Source organism: Amblyomma maculatum, chromosome 11 (assembly GCF_055883805.1).
Source record: "Amblyomma maculatum isolate TAMU_Amacu chromosome 11, ASM5588380v1, whole genome shotgun sequence".
NCBI lineage: Eukaryota > Metazoa > Arthropoda > Arachnida > Ixodida > Ixodidae > Amblyomma > Amblyomma maculatum.
This window is the reverse complement of record NC_139354.1, coordinates 65924509-65941234: the sequence shown is the minus strand read 5'-3', so window position 1 is coordinate 65941234 and position 16726 is coordinate 65924509. Positions and strand designations below refer to the sequence as shown.

The 16726-nt window shown below is 43.2% G+C and overlaps 2 protein-coding genes across 2 annotated transcripts in view; both read right to left on the bottom strand.

The window, feature by feature from the left end:
* LOC146174008 (uncharacterized) overlaps positions 1 to 5660 on the bottom strand; it is a 39250-nt gene extending 33590 nt beyond the window's left edge. Inside the window, exon 1 of the mRNA XM_084583913.1 lies at positions 5407 to 5660. Coding sequence (XP_084440039.1) covers positions 5407 to 5631 — 225 coding nt within the window. The 5' untranslated portion in view covers positions 5632 to 5660. The remainder of the gene's footprint in view (positions 1 to 5406) is intronic.
* A 2519-nt stretch (positions 5661 to 8179) lies between these two features.
* Positions 8180 to 11281, bottom strand: LOC146174007 (uncharacterized). The gene is made up of 3 exons (XM_084585320.1): positions 10694 to 11281; positions 9526 to 9625; positions 8180 to 9015 (listed from the first exon to the last, which is right to left on the bottom strand). The coding sequence occupies exons 1-3, from the start codon at positions 11279 to 11281 to the stop codon at positions 8180 to 8182; spliced, it is 1524 nt and encodes a 507-aa protein (XP_084441446.1).
* Positions 11282 to 16726: the final 5445 nt, after the last annotated feature.

Sequence of the window (16726 nt, the reverse complement as noted above, 5' to 3'; positions counted from 1 at the left end):
AGACAAAGGACAAGATAAAAGAAAGCCACAGTACAAGCGCTGACTCACAACTAAGCCTAAGCCCTTTACTCCCAGGCCCAGAAAAAACAAACATGAAGAAAACGAAACAGTCACGTGAAACAACCCCTGGGTTCACCTGCTGCATAAAAAATCCCTTAAAAAAGACACCTCTTTGCTTGAAAGATCAAGAGAAGTCTTGCTGACACGCTTATTGTCCGTTGAAATAAAATATGATTCCACTATCTCTCTCGTCATCTTCTCTTTGTGGCGATACAAAATCCTAACACTGTGAAACTTAGGAGTGCACTTCTTCTTCTCCTTCTTCATTATTTTACATGACTGGCAATGTAATACCAGAAACGTTTTGTCCTTTCCACTTTCCAAGTTGTTCCGGTGTTCCTGTAGTCTCTTATTAATACATCGTCCTGTTTGTCCTATATAACTGGCTCCACAAGAGAGTGGAAGCCTGTACATTACTGAAGACAATAATGAATGTTACTTCATTGACGCCTCAGGTGTAAGTGTTGGAAGTTTCCTTGAACTTTTGAGGTTCTACCTGGAGTCCACCTTCATAGGCTGGAAGAACAAGCTGTATACGCAGAAAGCTGGAGTATGCATTGGGTCGAGTGTTGCACCGGTCTTGAGTGACATCTTCTTAATATACGTGGACAGACACCTGAAGGATAACTTGGAGGGCTTACATTATTCCACCTTCAGGTATGTGGACGACTTTTTAGTATTCACAGACCGTGAAGGATGCAATCAACGTATGAAGGGCATTATGGATGTTTTTACTGAGTGTGGATCCGGGCTGGAATTTACTGTTGAAGAACCAGTTAATGATCGGTTACAGTATTTAGATATATTGATTCAATTCGGTGATGATCATGTTTGTTGGGAATACAACCCGAGATCGATGAAGCCGTTGCTAAGCTCCAATTCGGGACATTCCAAATTAGTGAAGAATGGGATGATCAACACATGCTTATTAAATGCGTTGAAGAAATCTTGTTACCACGGCATGGGCAAGAGTTTTGAAAGACAAGTGACAAGAATTGCAGAGGCCGGTTATCGGGAGTCAGTTATTATTGAGGCCAGTTGCCGGGTACTGAAGAGCCTTAAAAGAACGCACAGACTGAAATCCCTGCCAAGCATGGGTGAGAGGAAGAGGAAGGTTGCAGTGGTACCGTATGTGCACAGAATTTCGCATGGCCTCAAAAATATAGGCAAGAGGTATAGTGTTGACGTCGCATTGACCACCCCGCTCAAGATGAAGAGGATCTGCCCGGCTATTCAAAGGGAAAGAGAAGCGAAGAAGCAAGAATGTGGGGTGAAACATAGAAACCCATATGTTGGATGCAAGACAGGTGTTGTGTACAGGCTTTCACTCTCTTGTGGAGCCAGTTATATAGGACAAACAGGACGATGTATTAATAAGAGACTACAGGAGCACCGGAACAACTTGGAAAGTGGAAAGGACAAAATGTTTCTGGTATCACATTGCCAGTCATGTGAAATAATGAAGAAGGAGAAGAAGAAGTGCACTCCTAAGTTTGACAGTGTTAGGATTTTGTATCGCCACAAAGAGAAGATGACGAGACAGAGAGTGGAATCATATTTTATTTCAACGGGCAATAAGTGTGTCAGCAAGACTTCTCTTGCTCTTTGAAGCAAAGAGGTGTCTTTTTTATGTGATTTTTTATGCAGCAGGTGAACCCAGGGGTTGTTTCACGTGACTGTTTCGTTTTCTTCATGTTTGTTTTTTTCTGGGCCTTGGAGTAAAGGGCTTAGGCTTATTTGTGAGTCAGCGCTTGTACTGTGTCTTTCTTTTATTTTGTCCTTTGTCTTCGTGTTCGCGCTGTTTATATCAATAATGAATAAGTACCAACTCGCTCAACAAAGTATCTTGCACGCCGTGATGTTCGCTTATTGGAGAGAAGGTGACGCGGAGGCCTTGGTTAGAATCTCGGGTGTGAAGACTGCACCCACTGCAGAAAGAAGGCTTCTCACATATTTGTCCAATTAATCCGGTTCTGTTCTAGTTGTAACCACTGGACCCTTGCGAATGCCTTAACCTTATTCACCCACCTAACGTCTGCCCGTCCCCTTCTACTCTTTGCCTGCGAAATGTGGTCTAAATATATTCACAGATACAAAAACAAGTATTGGAATAGCGTTAGGAATTCGAAAATATACCTCATAGAATTACCAGAGGTGTTGGTCATTTTCAGAGAAGGAAACCAGAGACGAGCGTGAAAGTTAGGAGGGAAGAATAAATTAGCAAAGTAAAGGTACATAATGAAAATCAGTGACGTGGGCGCTCACCAATGTTCCTGATATCCACGGAATTAAGTGGCCACTGCTTCCATTCTTCATTCTTTTATTTCCGTTCTGCCCATTCATTGTCCCGAGGGGCTTTATTTATAACCTTGTATGCCGAGAGGCTCTCACGGTGCCACAGAAGCTCTTTTTTTCATCAGTCGCCGGGGAATGACAGACAGAAATGCTTCAACCAAGAGTGTTATGATTTCCTAATTACGCATCGAAAGACGGGGCAGCCAGCGGCCTTTTATATTACTGTTTTTTGTCGGCCTTCTTTATTTTGGATTGGTGTTTATTCTTGTGAATAGACTGACAGCGGCCCTCCAAAAACAACAGAGTGGGATGGCCTTAATTTATCAATGTTCGCGCGTTTATCTGTATGCAATTGGTTCATTGTTACGAAAGTCTGGTATCTTTTGCAAGCATTTTCTTTGTCAAGTTAGCGTCCAGAAATTTCACCGATTGCTTGCGGTTTTTGTCTGGGGTTCAGTTTGGGAGAAAACAAGTCGAACAAATTTGTTATGCTTCGTAAAAAGTGGAGGACTTGGTTTGGTTCATTTATTTTTACGACAAATAGTATCCAGGTTTATGTTCTTACGGAAACAAAACGACACTTTTCTGCATACGGTTTTTTAAGTTAGACTGAGCCAAGACTTACCCGAATTTTGTGTGTCCTCTAGCAACTTTCAACCCAGAAGACTGAGTGTTTTTTTGCGTGAGGTGGTGGTTTCCTTTAACATTTTAAAAGTGAGATTCTCGATAGAATACCTAAGCGCTGTAACCCAAAAGCAACTCTATAAGGACCTGCTTGCTTGATGTAATGACGCCAGTGCCGCTGTGTAGATCATGACACTGTGGAGGGAAAGTCAAGGATGTCCTAAAAAGAGTTAAAAAGATGCCAGCACGGTCATCAGCAAAACGTTTGTTCTTCCTATTACACAGTGGTACATTACCTGTTAAACCGTGAATGACGGAAAAAGGTGTCTTTGTTCCTTTGTCGGTGGAGTGCTTAATTTGTCATAAGCCGAAAACCATAGACCATATTTTACTTGACTGCTAGGATGCAGTCTTTCAGTGGGATATCTTGCAGAGGACTCTAAAAAGGGACTTGCCAATTACATCCTATGATATACGGTTCCTGCCGCTCCATAATAAAGGGGGTGTGCCATATGACTTATTCATGTTGCTTTGTCTCCACAGTGTATGGAAAACGAGAATGGCTGTGAGACACGCGGACGTGGATGCTCGCTCAGCGAGGGAGTATTTCATTCACAGTATCAACAACTTGACCGCCATCTACAATACCCACAGTCAGAAACCTGAATGGATGCCAGTTTTGAGTGAACTGGCCAACCTAAAGCGTTATTGAAACTTTGTGAACACTTACCTTTGCTAAAGCGCTTTGTGGCATTATACTTTGACTTTGCCCCACTGTAAATATCATTGTTAACAAGAAATAAAAAAAAACAAAGTTTTTGTGGGGCAATCAATTGACACCACGTATATCTGCGCTCATGCCACTGAAACATCTGCTTGACGCCTGTGTTCTAATTTTGTTCTGAATTCTTTTTTTTTTGCAGTAGCCTTCGCTGTAATTATTCCCTGCCTGCAGTGAGTGCATGTTACCTCTAGGTTGCGTTTACTGACACCTTTCAGTAACAATCGGTATGACAGCGGTTACACTAAGTATAAACCTTCACCGTAATCACTTCCTGCCTTCAGTGAGTGCGCGTTAAGAGAGACCTTTCCGCAACAATCGTGGTTTAACTCGCTGAGAGCGTCTTCTGCTCGAGTTCGCCTACGAGATATGGTTTGGTAATACACGTTCGGGTTCAAGGCAGCACCCAAGAGGGCGCTACAACTATATTTTTGACTAATAACAGTAAGCCTCGTGTCAAAACGCCTATCTATTAAACCGTTCATTAGACGCGTTTTATAATTTTGTGGTTTACGTTATGTGCATGAGTTAAACTGGTAATTTATTGCTAAGGTTAGGATTACCACTGCACGGAAAATCTTGAGCCTACTATAGCCTGCTATACAAATCTATTCCGATTTTTTTTTTGTTGGTGACATATTGTTCGTTGTCCTTTTTGTGTGGTTTAGTACTTGCTGAATAGCCGACGCACCAATATTAGTCTATTCTAGCCCATACAATCAAATCTGCAAGATATTACGACGGGATGTAATGCTCCGTTTCTAAGGGCATGAGGTGAAATCGTAGGCTGTCAAATGACACATGAAGCCTGGATTTAACAAAGCTTTATGAACCCACCTGCGCGGTGTAGGTGTAACCTGCCTGACTGAGAGCTAAAAGGTTACGGCTGGAGGATTGTGCTAACAGCCTCCGACATGAAAGGAGAGGCCTGAGTTGGCAGCTGCTGTCCAACGTACAGTTAAACAACCCTGCTTCCTATATGTGCCAGGCTATGTACGCTCCCGGCCATTAGCTGACAGCACCATGCTCGGTCACAACACCGAAAATGATGCCTTAAAAGCCAATGGTTTATTCTTGGTGAACGTATACATTGACTCTATATGATATATCGTTATTATTCATCCTTGAGAGCGCCTGAGAGTCCGGTAAAAAAGATCCTGGCATTTCTTAAGAGCCCACAGTCTCAAGACCTAATCAATAAATGATTCGAAATTCCTCTTACGGAAGACAAAAACCACCTGGCAGCTAGAAATTTACCCCACCACCTCAAAATTCTAAACCTAACAAGAAATGCTAGTTACTCCATACATATGGTGACATGAATATTTAATCAGCGCATGAAAAAGAAAACATGTAGAAGTGGTTTTATGTGTTTTGTATATTCTGCAGAGAGCTGACGATGGAAGAACTAGGGCCGCTTAAGACCACGATGATTGTGTGCACTTGGTTGGCAAGCAGTTCCCAGGAAAATGTTTCAAATATTTGCATATGTATCTTACCTCCTAAATGGCCACGTGCTATTTCTACTACTCTATATTACTTACCTTTCAAGCACTTTTGGGTCATCAGGATTGCAGTATAATTGACATCAGCCATTCGCGCAAGTAGTGTTCGTGCACGAAACCACATATGAATTGTTTACTTACGTAACTGGCACGGTGGTGTGCTACGTAAAGTAGGTTGTCTTCGTAACGCATGGCCGTAGAGATCACTACAAAACCCAGCGCATAGAAGGCCGCAATGACTGGCATAGTTTTGTACAGTTCGTTAAACACTAACAGGCTGCACTGAAAAGGAAGTAGGATCAACTGTATATGTAGTAGGTAGGGCGAATAGTGGTACCCAGCCGTTGATATGATGAGTAATGGCATTTCGTGCCCACAGAAATCACTAATGACTTCCTTGAAGCTGTCTGACGACGTTATCTTAGCACATAATAAAACTAGTATAAAAATATACTTATTATTCACCCTACTTTGCTTGGCATATCTGCGAATTAATTGCAGCTAAAGCCACTGCTAATATTGGAGATATGAATGATGCATACAATTCCTGAGCCTTGAGCAGGAAAATTTTGGCTGTCAGCATAAATTTATTTGAATTAAATTATAAAGATGGCAATTTAAGTTTTAAATTATAAAGATGGCAATTTAAGGCGCGAGATATACATTTAAACTCGTGTTAATTCACAGTAATACGCGATGTCGTTTGATTTATTACTTGATTTTTCTCGTGATCACATTATCTTGGGACATAATAGAGTTACTTTCCTTCATTTAATGTACCTCTTTTTTTTTGTCGTGAACACACTTAGGCTGTCATAGGGCTTAAATTCTGGAGTTGTCATTGATTTAAAAGTAGTGTCATTGAATAATACCGACATCCAAGGCACGTGACTTAACTCCAACCGAAAATGGGTGTGTTTTGACTTAATGAGCCAAATAAATGCGTGATTGTGATCAAAAATGTGTAATGAGTGTAAAAATTTTAAAAGCGCTGAAGAATTTCAGCTCTAGTTATGCGTAAGCCTGAGCGTTTCCGTGCTGTCTGCGAGATACCGCCATTGAAAGATGCTGAGCCTTTCCTTTCCTGTGAGTAAATTATATGAACGCCTGTGACCTTTGATTCTTTGAAAGGCAGCTCGCTGTATTCAGTAAAGAGTATTTGCTGTACCACGTGAAGCAGCAACGCTCAGGCTATCGCATTTTTCCACGACAGATTCACCTATTCAGCAGCGTGATAGCCGTACTCACCCGCTGCATAGATATGGCGACCAGTTGGCGGTCGCGACCGACAAATCTATATAACTTTTTTGGTGGCTGGTCGTGCAGTTTAACCATCAGTTGTTTACAGGGCTCGTTCGCACTAAACAAACAATTATGATGTCAAGATATCGGGCTGCCTACGTGAGTGTCAGCCGAGCCGAAGAAAAAGCGCTCATATTGTGCCAAATATTATGAGAGGATCTATGTACATTAACAAACAATGACACGAGCTTGCTGAAGTAGTTTCTGCGCTGGAAAGTGCACCGAAACGCGAGCACACTGCCTAGCTAGATAAACACACCTAGAAGCGAAGAAACGTATACTGCTCACCTGAGGTGATCGATATTTTTTAGAAGACCGGCCCCTGTTCATTTACCTGCTATTACTTTCCTAAGTTTATTCCGCCTATTGATGAGCGGCAGAATCGCTTCGTGCACCTTACGCGCTTCGATCTGAGTCAGTCGCAAAAGGATGCAATTTTCTCAAGAATAAAAAGGTTATGTCGTTTAGCATCATATCGATGGAGAGAATGTGGAGGTGATTGGTCGGCTGCCCCCAAGACGATCCGATAAATAACTATAAACCCCAATTAGCCTTGCTGCCACATTTCAGGTTCACAAAAGAGGGATATCATGAACGGTGCTGTAGACATAAAGACAGGGTGGAGGAAAAGCCAAGCAATCCGTGGTACGCTTGCTTGGTCCTTTTGGTCATTGGTTGCAAATGACAGGTACGGTAACAGCATAAAACGATTTATGTTACTAGTGGATGGACGAAAAGTTTTCCAAGAATCACCATAGCCATCTGGAGATTTCTTGATAATATCGATGAGGCAACACACAACCTTATAGTTAAGTATATTGCACAGAGCGAAAAACGAAGACCGGGGAAGAAACACACGTATACCTAGCGTTGAGCAACAACTGAATGGTTATTTAGAATTTGTTTTTAAAGTGTTGCCTCATGCCGGCACACAAGGCCGGAAAAACACATAAAAACCCGGACAAGCAAACAATAATGTTTCCCTGGTAGCTTTGCCAGCTTTTGTAGCTGTTATAACACCTATCCGAGGGCACCTGATCCGATCCAAGTGCACTGTAGGGAAATCTTGTGGAAAAAGAAAAGAGGAAACTGCATGAAGAAAGTAGGAGAACAAGAACTGCTACTTAGTGCAATGACATTTATTCTTTCCTGTTATCCTCGTCCTTTAGCAGTGTTTTTTAAAGCTCCACAAAACCCATTTTAATGTGTTGTGCAAAAGTTTTAAGAGCAGGTTAAGCTGAAATATTTTCCACTTATCAACTTTTTATTCCATGAAATACCGTTTTGTAATTATCTTGCACACTTTCCAAAGAGAAATGTTCTTCTTGAGTCCCAGTTTAAAGTCCCAGTCTTGAGTCCCAGTTTACCATGACTAAAAATACATAGGTTAACATATACAGCAATGCCTCGTTAATATGTGTATCAGATCGTCAGGAAGGCACTCGACAGCATGGCGGCCAGAACAAGAAGAGCCGATGTTTATTGATGGCCATCGTATTTATAGGTTTCCATAGCGCAGCGCACGCACTGCGCATGACATGTGCTCCGTCATCAGGCTATCACACAAGCCTGATACATCCTTCCATGGTTAACACAAGATCAAAGCAAATGTTCATGTCAATTGATTAAAAACAGCATCATAATAAAGTAGCTGTGGTGGTCGTATGGTGCGAGTCGACCTTCTGAGAGTGGTGGTCGTCCTGGTTGGATCTGGAAGGGTGACTGCAGCTGAGGGCGTGGCACCATGGGCTGGAAGTGGGCTGGAAGAGGGCTGCTGTGTTGTAGCAGTGTCAGTGCTGGAAAGCTGTGGTGTTACGCTACCAATGCTGTCGGTGTCGTCGTCACTTGTTTCAGCATACTTCTCGCCAGTGTGAAGCAGGTGTCTCCTGTTTCGTCGAAGAACCCGACGATCTTCAGTCATGACGTGGTATGACCTCGGAGCAGCTTGTCCAACAATCTTCCCTTTCTGTGACCAAGTCGTATCTCTTAGTCGCACCACGTCACCTTTAGCAAGTTGTGGCAACGGCCGCCCTTCGCATGTCTGACGATGCTTCACCACATCAGGGGCCGTGATTTTGCCAAAATCTGTAATATTAGATCGAAGGCGCCTCCCTTGAAGAGGTTCACCAGGGGATTGACCATCAGCCAGTGGTGTTGAGCGGTAGGCTAGAAGGCCTAGCCAGAAGTCGTCTCCTGCATCATCTCGTTTTTTCATTATGCGCTTCACAACTTGGACACCTTTTTCGGCGAGACCGTTAGACTGCGGGTAGTAGGGACTGGACGTGGCGTGTGAGAAGTCAAACTGCTTGGAGAAGACCGCGAACTCTTGGCTTGAGAACTGGGGTCCATTATCCGTGCAGAGTTCCACAGGAACGCCATATCGAGCAAAAATAGCGCTGAGAGCCGCAACAACGCTTTTTGCACTTGTGTCTGGAAGTTTCTCGACATCTGGGGAAGTTTGATACAGAGTCATATACGGCAATATAAGAATGTCCCCCAAAACAAAAGATGTCCGCTCCGACCCTGTACCATGCACACTGTGGCACCAAGCGCATGAGCAAGGGCTCTTTGGCTTGTTTGTACGCAAACTTTCTGCACGTTGAACAGTTCTGAATCAGCTCAGTGATGTCAGTGTTGAGGCCCGGCCAAAAAACGAGACGTCTGGCTCTTTCTTTGCATTTGTTCAAACCAAGGTGACCAGCATGAATTCTTTTTAGCATTTCCCGTCGCATGCTCTTCGGTATGACGGCTTTCGTACCCTTTAAGAATATTCCGCTGATAACGGACAGTTCAGATGAAAAAGGCTTCAGTTCACCTTGAATTTCTTTGTCTGTTGATAAGTCGGTGACGATAAAGTTCAAGTAGCAATCCCGAGCTGTTTCTTTCGCCAGTTCCTGTTGTGTTGTTTCCGTGACCATGCAGTTCAGGAGCTGAAGTGCGTGAACTTCTACATCTTACGTAGCACCGCATTGTCAACTTCGCCTGCCGGAGTCGCTCGTGACAGCATGTCCGCCAGGACAAGGTGCTTCCCGGAACGTACTGCAGCACATAGTCGTACCTAAGAAGTCTTAAGAAGAATCTCTGTAATCGTGGGGGCATGTCACAAATTCCTTTAGAAGAAATCGATAAAAGTGGTTTGTGGTCGGTCTCAATAATAACCCTCTGTCCGTACACAAACTGGTGAAACTTTTCGAAGCCGAACAAAATTGTGAGCGTTTCCTTCTCAATTTGTGCGTAACGTTGCTCAGGAAGTGTTAGCACTCGGGATGCATAGGCCACTGGTCGCCAGGAACCACCGCGACACTGCAGAAGTGCCGCCCCAACGCCATCTTTGGATGCATCGCATGTTATTTTTGTTTCCTTTTTAGGGTCAAATATTGCTAATACGGGCTCTGTCGCGAGTACCTGCGTGACGCTTTTCCATTCTTTCTCGACTTACGGTCCATTCAAACTCGACTTGAAGTTTGATAAGCGCTCGTAGCAGCGCTGTTCTGTCAAACAAGCGAGGCACGTATTTTCCAAAGTAGTTGACTACTCCTAACATGCACTGAACATCGGCTTTGCTTTTTGGAATTGGCATTTGAACCAAATTGCGTACTAGCTTCGGACTTGGGGAAATTCCAGTTTTTCCAATGACGTCACCCAGATATTGAACCTCGGTTAGACCAATCTTGCATTTTTCGGCATTGCATGTCAGTCCTGCCTTTTCGGCGGCTTTTAACACTTCCACTAGCCGCTCGTCATGCTCTTGCCGTGTAGCCCCCCACACAAGAATGTCGTCGATATACACATGCACTCCTGGTAGCCCCTCAAGCATCTGACTGAGCATTTTGTGAAAAACTTCCGGCGCAGATGCGATGGCGAACGGTAGACGCAAGTAACGATATCTACGGAAAGGAGTGGCAAATGTGCATATTTTTGATGTTCTATTGTCGAGTGGTATCTGGTGAAATCCAGAATTTGTGTCTAGACAGCTAAAGAAGCAGGCTCCTGTCAATTCCGCTTCAATATCTTCTCGCCTGGGAAGCTGGTAATGCTGCCTTTTTATATACGCATTAATCATTCTGGGATCCATGTACACCCTAAGTCTGCCATCTTTCTTTTTAACCAAGACCAAAGGGCTTACCCAGTCGGTAGGCTTGTCTTCCTTTTTGATGATGCCGGCCGCCTCCATTCTCTGAAGCTCGTCACGCAGGGGTTGACGCAAGGACAGAGGCACCCGCCGCGCTGGCTGGACGACCGGGACAGCAGCTGGCTGCAGTACCATGCTGTAGGGTTGCTTCATGCAACCTAACCCTTCGAAGACGTGCTTAAAATCTTTAAGCGCTCTATATTCAGCGGAAGCACTGATAGTGTCGACTGACCGCCGCACCAGTCGCAATGCTTCGCTTGCTTCAAGCCCAAGTATGGCCTGACGACCATTTTTCACAACGTAAAACTTCACCGTAGTGGCGGCGTTCCCAATTGTCACTTTGTGGACGGTTGTTCCAAAGTTTGTGATGACGCCTCCATTGTAGGCTCGCAGCACAGAGCTCGTAGGGTTCAGTTCGGCAATGTTTAGCTTGCGGTATACTGAAAAGGGTATAATGCTTGCCTGTGAACCGGTGTCGACCTTCAGGAGTGCTTCACGACCTGTGGTTTGGGCTTTCACAGTCCAGTCCTTACTGTCGCTGCTTGCGATGCCAACGTCAAGAACGTCGAACTCATCGTTCATGTTAAGTTCGCTGACTTCGCTGACGACTGCCTTGGCCGGACAACAAATTGCAAAATGGTGGAGCTTTCGGCAGGAGTTGCATCTTTTCCCATATGCCGGACACTGCCGTTGTTCGTGCCGTCGGTTGCACTTCTTGCAGCGATACGCAGTTCTGTCGAGTGCAGTCGTCTCTTGTGGATCCATGCAGTGACGGCATGGCGCTACATACCGAGAGACTGCGTCAATACTGTTATCTGCCTTCTCCCAGATCTGATTTCTTCGTGCAACTGATTCCGCTAGTCGGCACATTTCTTTAGCCTTTATCAATGTTAGGCCCTTCTCACGGAGCAATTTTTCACGCAACTTTGAATGGTTCGTCCCAAAGACGATCTGATCTCTGATCATTGAATCGTTCAGACCTTCGAAGTTGCACTGCGTTGCCTGTTTCTTGAGATCTCGGATAAATTTTTCAAACGGCTCTCCATCCCCTTGCTTCCTCGAGCGAAATACGTAACGCTCATGCACTTCGTTACTTACCTCAGCACAGTAGGCCTCAAACTTCGTGACCAGTGTGTCATAATCTTCTTTGTCTTCACCAGCCACAAACTTGAATGTGTTGAAGACGTCAAGCGCGTCATCTCAGGCAACGCTTAAGAGGAGCGCTGCTTTTGCTGTACCGGTTCTAGGATCCTCTTTAGACGTGGTCGCTTTGATGAACAGTTTCAGTTTCTGCTTAAATCGCTTCCAGTTCTGAGACAGGTTTCCCGAGAGCTGCAAGGGTTCTGGGGACTTCAGCCGGTCCATCATCGACCGAGGCTAACTGGCCACTTCTGACACCATGTATCAGATCGTCAGGAAGGCTCTCGACAGCATGGCGGCCAGAACAAGAAGAGCCGATGTTTTTTTATGGCCATCGTATTTATAGGTTTCCATAGCGCGGCGCACGCACTGCGCATGACATGTGCTCCGTCATCAGGCTATCATACAAGCCTGATACAATATGGACCCTGTTATTTGGACATGTACGACTTATATTACGAAAACATTTTCTGTAGATGAGTCTTGCAGTGCCTTTACACTTCATAAACATGGAAGTTTGCTGTTTAGACAATAAACAAAAGCCTATTGGGGCCCTGTAACCCTGTGTAGAGTTCAGAGCGTATGCGTTGACAGAGAAGAGTCACATTTTTTAACCATTACACATGGCGGACCGTAAAGAAGTTATTTTGGTCATTTATTATCTAACTTATACATTACTGACATCGTAACACTAGACCAAATGGCGAAGTTCATATTTAATGCAGATGACAGAAATGCATCCGACTTAGTAATAAAGTACAATGTCATACCTGAAAGGCTCTTGCTCTGGTCACAACGCAACAAGAGAAATATTATTGCAATAAAAACAAAAGCATTTTTTTTCCGAACAAAATTAAACCATTTGAAAAGCAAAGCGCTATTAGGTACGCTGATAGTGAAATTGAAGTTGTGCATGAGTATAAAATTCTGGGAGTTGTTTTCTCGGCTAATCTGAACTAGGAGGCGCAAGTGAATAACATCTGTAAAAAGCTCGCTGCGACAACGGGAGCATTGTTACGATGCCGAACACTATTACCCGCAAAGGTTAGGCGTCAAGTTTATTATGCACTATTTAACTCTCGCATTAATTATTGTAACTTAATTTGGGCAACCACTACCAACTAAAATATTGCGAAGATTATCCTCCTCCAGAAAAAAACCCTACGCCACATCAAAAATGTACATTACTTATCCCCAACAAAGCGGTTGTTTCAAATGTATCAAATTATCAGAATTGACCGCATGTATGAATTCCTCATGCTACGTTTGTTTTCGTTCTCTAACTGCTCTTACAAGGCTTTTATTAGGAAAACGGCGTCGTTAATAAGTAAACATACTTCTGCTAATACTCGCAGCGCCGATACTTGGTTTGCCCCTCATTTTAGAACTATTTATAAACTCCAAACACTAAAACACAACCTTCCTCACATACTCAACAAATATAAACACACTGGAAATTTCAAATTCAAAGAATTGCGGAAGTATTTTGTCGAGCTGTGAGATATTTGTGTTTTTGTTGCTTCAGATCTTATAGGTGCCCACTAATGTACGGAGGAAATTTTATTTTTTTCTTTATAAAGTTTTGATTGTGTCTACTATTTGATGTGTCCATTTTGCTTGTTATGAATGCGCAGGGTGATCCATTCTAGCTGTGGCGCAGGGGCTGCTTTCAAAGCCTCATTGCGTCTGACCCGGCCATTCCATAAAGCTGGGTGGCAGGCCATGTGAAGCATTACCTCCGCGTCCCACTGTACACATATCGATTTGTTTTGATAAGCGCCTACATCCGACGCAGTGCTGCTTTGGGGGCGGTGGCCGTGTTGTGGCTGGGGTTGGATTACACTGTAAATCTAAGCTATACACTAGTGAACAGTCAGCATGTATGGGTGACTTTTCTGCATGTCCTTACGCATACTTCTAATTTTTTGTAGTAGGTGACCCGAAAACCGGCATATTTTTACATCAAATAGTTGTATTTATCGAGTTTAATAAATTTATGTATCCTGTAGTGTCTATTTTCCTCTCTTTTTTACATGCATCAAACTCCTGTAGTACTTCTGTTACATATCGATGCCACTGTTTTGTGTGACACTTTGTAAGGATTATCTAGGCCCCGTCAAGCTGCAAAAGCAGCTTTTTGCCAGGAGATCCCTCTAGTTGTACTAGTGAAATAAATACATAAATGTATTTTTCATTATTAGCATGCATGTGCTTGCAAACAAAACTCCCACCGTGGTAGTTAGCTCTATATTATAGTGTGTGAGGGCACTTAAAGCTCCTTGTATTTGAGTATGAAAGTAAAACAGACCGAATTACATGGCTGTTACTCTGTGAAACTGCCATCGTATCGTTTATTGCACTGAACACAATATTTTTGTGAACCCATAAACTGTGAGGCACACTGAGTCCTTCAGTTCACACTGGTTCGCAAATCAATTTTGCTTATGCTCAAATAGCAATCAAAAACCACTGCAAGGCTTGTTAGCTCATTTGCTAGTCATTGCATAAAATGAAATAAGTAAGGGTGGAAGCAGGCTAGAACATTTCAAGCAGCTTTGGAAGCAGTAGTAAAGAAATTTTGGAGCAGCTTTGGAGCAACGAAACGAGTTTTGGAGCATATAAATTTGGTTGTGGAGCACGTTGCTAAGGTCAAACGCCTTTGATAATTGCTGTTTTCAAATCTGATTCCAAATCAACAAAATCTCAAATCTGATTCATTTTTATGCAAGTTCAATGCAGTGAAACTTCGCACTCATCTGTGACATGCAAAACGAACAAGGCATGTAAAGATATATAATACAACACAGGCCAACCTGAGCAAAAACTTGCAACAGACTAGCAACAAACGTAACGCTTGCTGGTGTGCTTCATAACTGAACATGTAGCGTGACCTAATGCGTTTACCCATTTTGAATCGATAGACTCAAATGTCCAGTCTATCACTTCGATACGCTCTTGCAGCGACACTAATTTGGAGTTCAGAATAATCGACATGACATTTCCGCTCCCTATCTTGTAGATATCTATTTTATTTTTTTTACTTAGAATACACCTCAAAGCCCTCAATATGGCCTATTACATGATATTTTTAGATCCTATGTGTGGGCTTATAAATTCCTGAGTACATGGACATTTCGTCTGCCAAAAAGGCACCTTCAGAAACCAATAATGCGCCTTGGAAAGCTTGGTGCTAGTGCCGCTCCCGTGCTTATTGCCTACTGTGGGATCGCAGACAACTACAGCACGACCTCGATCGTCTTGTCCATTTGTAAATATGGCGGAGGTCTACAGGAGTGGACGGATGCTCGAGCATTTCGGAACAGCTTTGGGACATAGTGGAATTGAAGGGTAGCCTGTTCATCCTATAGCTTTTTTACTTCACTGCCTCCTGCCAATAGTATATTCTTTGCTTGAGCAATGCTGGTGCTCATTTTTAATATTTTGGCGATAGAGCCCGTATGCCTCTACAACACTACTGAGAAGCTCCCTAGTGATTGACAGCTTTGACGTACCAACCCATAACTCTTCAAGTATGGTTTTGTCTGCCATAGGCCTGGCAAGGTTGTCAGTGACAAAGAGGCTCAATGGTGAAGTACCTGCTTGTTTTCACAGCAGAATCAATAAAATAACTCATGCAGTTTTTGAAGTCGGACTAGTGTTCTTAACGGTCAACAGTAGTTTGTGCTACCTGCTTTGCTTGCTGATCTCGCTTCTCTCCCCCGGCAATTCAAAAGACAGAGGAGTTGCTACATCACATGCACAGCGAATTTTTGTTTCGCAATTATCTCCAGTCGCTGGTGGGTCATACTAGTTTTACATGTGAACAAATGTTTATTATTACCCATGCTTCCTTCCCTTACAAAAATTTATTTGAATTAAACCCAGCGCAAGATGTGCTATATTTCTGCTACTAGTGCAATGACATTGTTCCCATGTTGTGCTAAATTTGACGGCAGAACATCAGAAGAGCCAGTTTGGAGCAGTTTTGGTGCAATATTGCATTTTGGAGCAGGATGCAGCAGGGAAAGCAGTTTGAAGCAGGATGGTGCTATTAGAGCAGCAATTCCACCCCTGATTAAGCGGCCCGCTTAGGTTGTAACCATTCTGTTATAACCTTATTCTGCAATGCTAAGTTAACAGTCTGCATAGGTGCAAAGCAAAGCAGTCAATCTGTGAAGGCAAATAGCAAATCCAATCCAAGCAGAAAAGGAATAAATTTACATGTGACCTGAGTGTCAACACACAATTCAGATGCTACATTCATGCCTAGGAGACTTCAGAATGGGTCAACATCAGCACTATAGAACCAATAATCATGTGATAATGCTTAACACGATGAAAAAAATAATGTAAATGATCTTTGCAAATGTGGTATGAGATCATGTGCAGTGGTGGCCATACAACAAATGTGAACTGATATGTGCCCCAGAAAACCCAGCTGATCCCCGTGCAAAGTACGAACATATTTGAACGAGCAGCAAGTGCATAAATGACAAACGAAATCTGTAATGCATCCTACATTGTCGTGAAACGTAAGGTTTGCGCATGCCCATCAGCGATATCACTCAGCAGGCAAGTAATGATGGATGTCACAGGAAAATGAAAGCAGCAAATAGGCGCATACATGTGCATCGAGGACATGTGGTTTTGACGGCATCGGAAATATCTCAATTCGTGCACCTTAGCAAAGAAATGCAGCTGAACAGCTACTCAATGCCGATAAAACTGAGTTGGCATGTTGTCTGGTGAGAGTAGAGCTGTCAAAGCAACAATAAGTATGGGATGTAATGTGTTCAACTCCATGTATAAAACCTACATCGCATCTTTTGTCTAAGCAGTTGTCGAATTAACTTAACTCATCTAAGTTATGCAGGTAGAAAGCATATT

Bases quoted from the DNA above. Each gene is read 5' to 3' on its own strand.
- LOC146174007 (XM_084585320.1), bottom strand. From the start codon at position 11,281: ATGAACGATGAGTTCGACGTTCTTGACGTTGGCATCGCAAGCAGCGAC. The intron at 9,626-10,693 runs GTAAGCCCTTTG...AAGACTTCTTAG, and splicing joins AAGACAAGCCTACCGACTGG to GTACGACTATGTGCTGCAGT. The intron at 9,016-9,525 runs GTAAGATGTAGA...AAACTTCCCCAG, and splicing joins AGTTGACAATGCGGTGCTAC to ATGTCGAGAAACTTCCAGAC.